The sequence below is a fragment of the Miscanthus floridulus genome, chromosome 7 (assembly GCF_019320115.1).
Source record: "Miscanthus floridulus cultivar M001 chromosome 7, ASM1932011v1, whole genome shotgun sequence".
NCBI classification, from domain to species: domain Eukaryota; kingdom Viridiplantae; phylum Streptophyta; class Magnoliopsida; order Poales; family Poaceae; genus Miscanthus; species Miscanthus floridulus.
The window spans coordinates 20,586,198-20,591,463 of NC_089586.1; the positions used below are offsets into that span (position 1 = coordinate 20,586,198).

The following is a 5,266-nucleotide window of genomic DNA, read 5'->3' on the forward strand; positions in this document are numbered from 1 at the left end:
CTATAGCACTTTTTAGAATTTTGAGTGGAACTGAACACGCGCTAAGCCAAAGTCTCAATCCAAGCGTGACGCGCTATTGGCTCTTCTCCGATCTAGTGAACGTGGAGGGGTGCGCGGATAAGGTAGCCTCCACGACTAGGGTAGTGTTTAGTTCCCAAAATTTTGCCAAATTTTTTAAGATTTTTTGTCACATCGAATCTTTGAACGTATGCATGAAGCATTAAATATAAATAAAAAATAAAACTAATTACACAGTTTAGACGAAATTCACGAGACGAAACTTTTAAGTCTAATTAGACTATGATTGATACTCATTGTCAAATAACAACAAAAGTACTACAGTATCATTTTTCAAAAAACTTCGCCAAATAAACAAGGCCTAGATGAAGATTTTCGCTAGCTTTGTACTTTAACAACTCTTCTTTCTCATAGGAAACACGTACCTAGTACGGTCGGAAAAGAAAAGACGATCGTAAAACCTCGGCTCAGAAAGGATCATATTTTTACTGTCGATATCTCTATCGTAGCATCGGTTTCAAAACCACCGTAAAAACAGGTTTCAACCGTGCGTAAAAATCATTTCTGCCGCACTGCACACGCGCGCACACGCAGCAGCGCACGTAGACGTACGAGACGCGGCACGATGCAATGCGACGACCTGTACGCTGACGAATGACGAGCACACGGGCACGGTGCGTCCTCTCGTCTTGATCCGATGCAACCCTGCCGGGCTGCCCCTCTGCCCGCCCCTACGCGTCGGCCGGCCCCGGCCGGCCGTCGTCGTCCCTACCACTACCACTCCTACGTTTTGTTCTCTTGCGAGCGGCGACTGCGCGCAGCGCGCTGCGCCACCGATCGCTGCCGTGGGGTGACATCTCGTCTGTGAGAGAGAGAGAGAGAGAGAGAGAGAGAGAGCAGGAGGCCCGCCACTTCCGCTCGCATTAACGCCGCAGTCGGGCCCTGCAGACAGGAGACCCGGCCATGGCGAAAAGACGGGAGGAGAGAATGCTGAGGTGACAACTGAGGTGACGACCTTCTGTATGGGGAAAGACTCGTCCCTGCCTCGCCGTCGTCTGTCTCCTCTGTCTAGGCTAGGCCCCACGAGGTTGATATCAGCGCCGCGTGTGGAGCCCCAAGCCTTGTCAGTGTCTCCCTACCTTGCACCTTGTTGCCTCCTCTTTCTCTCTCTCTCTCCTCCTTTCTTCTTCCCCGGCTTGCTGACCGTGACCGCTCTCAACCCTCCATATATTTATCCTCTTCCTCTCGCTACATACACGGTGACCATATCCTCTTCTCCACCCTTCCCTGCCGCCTCCTCCTCCGCCGGACCAGTCGTCTCCTCCTCCTACCTGGTACGCTCTCTTGCCATGCGTCTCCACAGATCGATCCGTCGATCGCTTTGTGGTTTTTGCATGCAAGTTTCTGAAAGGCTCTGTGATCTCGCTGTTCTTCTTCCTCTTGCATCATATACAACGTCTACATGCATCCGTGTCATCAGCATATTTTATGCCTACGGCTTGCAGTGTTTACTAGTCGATCGATCGTGCAGTACGCACTGCTGGGAAGGCCAGGCCTGCGCACAGTACAGCAGTACACACATGCTATGCAGATGGTAGATGCATCACAAGGGCCTTGCCACAGACAGCTAGCTACCCAGCGTGCCTTAAATCGGACGGCGACACTCGTATCGGAGTTTGGAGGATCAATTATGAATTCGCCATCTCCATCTTGTACTCGGTAGTAGACGGTAGGTGTGTTCTTCTCCCTTTTTGATGCGTCGTCTATGAACGAACCGCCACATCTTTCTCTCTCCCTCTCTCTCCAACCAGACCAAACGAGAGAGCAGAGCACAGTGCAGCCCAGCTCCTTTCGTCGAGCAAAGTGTGGTGTACTGGTGGTGTTGCATCTGTTGAACTTTTCTACTATACTCCGTTCGTCGAGCACAGTCGAAGCGCAGCTTTGCACTTTGTTGGCTTGAGTGACTAGTTTGCAGTTTTGCTTTGCTTCCTTCCATTTTCCGCGTTTTTCTGCAAGTTTCAGCGTGCGTCAGTTCTTGCATGTCTGCTACGGATCAGCTCTAGATCATCAAACTGTGCTAGTCAGTCACAGCTAGATCATGGAGTATCGAGTAGTTCAGCCATACAGGTTGGTGTGGCAGCTGCTCCCAGCTCCAACCTGAAACCCTAGTTCGTCGAGGGGCTCTATGTATTAAAGCCGGCTGCTGAAGCTGTTTCCTTGTAAGAGAAAAATACTGCTGATAAGCCCGCTGATAAATTCAAACGAACAGGCCTGATCCGTCTCAGCTCCGTCGGTCCGACCAGCACTTGGCCCTTGCATCATTCGTTGTTGTTTTGTATAAACCATTGTACATTGGTCAAATCGTTTGACTAACAAGTCATGGCGTCATGCAGATCTGATCGAGTTCGTCTTCGCGCTTCGCGGAGATCAGGTGGTGACCGAGCGAGCCATGGAGTTTGCCGGCCGCAACGCCGCGGCCGCGGCGGACAGCCCTGGCTCGGCGGCGGCGCGGCCCAGCCGGTACGAGTCGCAGAAGCGGCGGGACTGGCACACGTTCGGGCAGTACCTGCGCAACCACCGGCCGCCGCTGGAGCTGCCCCGGTGCAGCGGCGCGCACGTGCTCGAGTTCCTGCGCTACCTGGACCAGTTCGGCAAGACCAAGGTGCACGCGGCGGGGTGCCCCTTCTTCGGCCACCCGTCCCCGCCGGCGCCGTGCCCGTGCCCGCTCAAGCAGGCGTGGGGCAGCCTGGACGCGCTCGTCGGCCGCCTGCGCGCCGCGTTCGAGGAGCACGGGGGACGGCCCGAGGCCAACCCCTTCGGCGCGCGCGCCGTCAGGCTCTACCTCCGCGAGGTCCGCGACAGCCAGGCCAAGGCGCGCGGCATCGCCTACGAGAAGAAGCGACGCAGGCGCCACCCGCCGGCGCACCGCCAGCCCAAGCAGCAGCAACAGCAGCAGGACGGCCAGCAGCACCAGCATCCGTTGCACGCCGCGCCGGGCCCGGTGGCCGAGCGGCGCCCCGTTGACGTGGCCGAGCCGCCGGCGCCGCACTTCTTGATCCCGCACGCGCACTTCCTCCACGGCCATTTCCTGCCGCCGGTGACACAGCCCATCGACCCGGCCGTGGGCGGAGGTGGCGGCGGCGGCGGGACTGGGGAGGATATTTTGCTGGCAATGACGGCAGCCGCCGAGGCGCACGCGGCCGGGTTCTTCATGCCGCTGTCCGTGTTCCACTAGGTAGTAGCTAGCTAGCTAGCGGCCTCCAGACCTCCAGTACTTCTTCCACAGTTCCATGGGCTTAATTAGCAGAAATGCAAGAGTGATTAGGCGTAAGTAAGCTTACATGTTTCTGCTAATGGCGATAGATTTGGTCACGGCGCGCGCGCGTGATCTTTGTGTATGAGACGCCACTGCCAGTGCCACATCACCAACCGCTGCTGCCTCCCTTTTGGTTGTAGTGTTTGTGCATGGTCTTTTGTATGCAGACATGCAGTGATCGATAGAATGGCAGGATTAGATATGGCTTGTTCATTCCCCACGGCGACGTTCTTGTGGGGATATCATGTGCTGTGGCTGATCAATCGACCTAAGCTTGCGCTCAACTCTTTTTGCATTGCTTCTGATAATTGTGCTACTCCGTATGTTGTTACTTGCTCTCATGTTGTTGTCCTAACCGATTTGGCATTTATATTTAATTTTCTTCACAAATACTGCCCATTGGTAAACTAGTTGTTTCTAATTGCATGATGATGTTTGCCCTAAATAATAAGCAAGCTTACGGGTAATGTGCAAAGAAGTGTATACGCTACGTGACCCCACCCCCGTCCACGCACGGACACACCCGCCACATAAAAAAAATTCGGTGCAAACTATACCCATATCGTGTCTCTCATGATTGGTTGCTACGTGTCCCGTCAACACGATCATGTCTCCCTACATACTCATAAATAGTTACCACATGTTCAGTCCACACGATTCAACCGGGCATTGTGGATATAGAAAAGCAACGGACGTGGAAGGCGACCGACATGCGAGACCACACATGGTGGAGGCAAAAAAAAGTAGCGGGCATGAGAGCCAACCAAAACCGCATGCGGACATGCGAGGCCACGCATGGTGGAGACCGAAAGTAGCGGGTGTGGGAGCCAACCCAAGCCTATGCAGACATGTGAGGAAATCTTCTAGACGTGCGGTTGGGTTACGTTGACCGGACATATGTCAACTATTCATGACATGTATGCAGGAAGGCACGGTGGATACAGTTTGCACCCAACCCCAACCCCACCCACCAAAAAAACACTGCATGTGCAACTTCATCCTATTTTATATGTAATTCACTGAGTTCTTATTTTATTCCTGCTACTCATATGATACTCATATACACAGCTCTCTAAACTTGTTCCTGAGCTGTTATTCCAGTTTTGATACTCATATACACAGCTCTCTAAACTTGTTCGGAGTTCTTATTCTAGTTTTGGTACTTTAAAATTGCAGACTTACCTCCATAAACCAGCATGATTGGCTCCCAAGTCCTTATTCCAGTTTTGGTAGTTTGAAACTGCATGACTTACCTCCATAAACCAGCATGGTTAGCTCCCAAGTCATGCACATCCAGCATCCCAAATTTGTTTTGAGCTCTCAACTCTATCTCATTACTTTTAAATTTTACACTCGGCTCCTAAAACTTATATTTGCGCCACATGTGCCCGCCTCACATGCGCGGACACACCGTGATGCACATCGGTTGCCCTGTGCTTGCCTATGCTGTGTCGCCAATGCGTTGCCGCACCCACGCTACAATGCCCCTATCTCAAGACAATCGCTCTTGACACCGATATCATCACGCTCTTTATGTATTTACATATCAATCTTCACAAACAAATTTAACACAAGTCCACACTACTACATAATTAATACATTTTAGCAACGTTATTTATTTTTATCGTTGGTTTGTAACATTAACCGGCGGTGAAAATGTTGGCCCAATATAAAACTTCAACCCCAAATCCTCACCCCCACTCTCCCAGCACCCGTCCTACCGGTGCCTCCCCCCCCCCCCCCCCCCCCCCCCCCCCCCCCCCACCGTGCCGCTCAACGTCGGACGCCCTCTTCTCTGTTTGCACCAAACCTCTCTCACCCTAACAGCGGTGGCATGAGGGCACGATGACCACACAGGTAGCCCCCTTCCCGGCTACCGGCAGCCTTGGCCTAAATCTGGAGGAGGGTGGTGGCGCAAGCGGCCCCCTTAAG

At 53.0% G+C, this 5,266-nt stretch overlaps 1 protein-coding gene across 2 annotated transcripts; it reads left to right on the forward strand.

The window, feature by feature from the left end:
- The first annotated feature begins 1,285 nt into the window (after positions 1-1,285).
- On the forward strand, positions 1,286-3,605 carry LOC136462753 (protein G1-like1). Of its 2 annotated transcripts, none has more exons than XM_066461801.1 (2): positions 1,286-1,352; positions 2,412-3,605. In XM_066461801.1, the coding sequence occupies exon 2, from the start codon at positions 2,468-2,470 to the stop codon at positions 3,251-3,253; it is 786 nt and encodes a 261-aa protein (XP_066317898.1). In that variant the 5' UTR covers positions 1,286-1,352; positions 2,412-2,467; the 3' UTR covers positions 3,254-3,605. The 2 variants fall into 2 exon arrangements, with proteins under 2 accessions (XP_066317898.1, XP_066317899.1); XM_066461802.1 differs by lacking the exon at positions 1,286-1,352 and adding an exon at positions 1,680-1,747.
- The last annotated feature ends 1,661 nt before the right edge of the window (positions 3,606-5,266 follow it).

Excerpts from the sequence above, each read along its gene's own strand:
- LOC136462753 (XM_066461801.1), top strand. The coding sequence starts at position 2,468 with ATGGAGTTTGCCGGCCGCAACGCCGCGGCCGCGGCGGACAGCCCTGGC.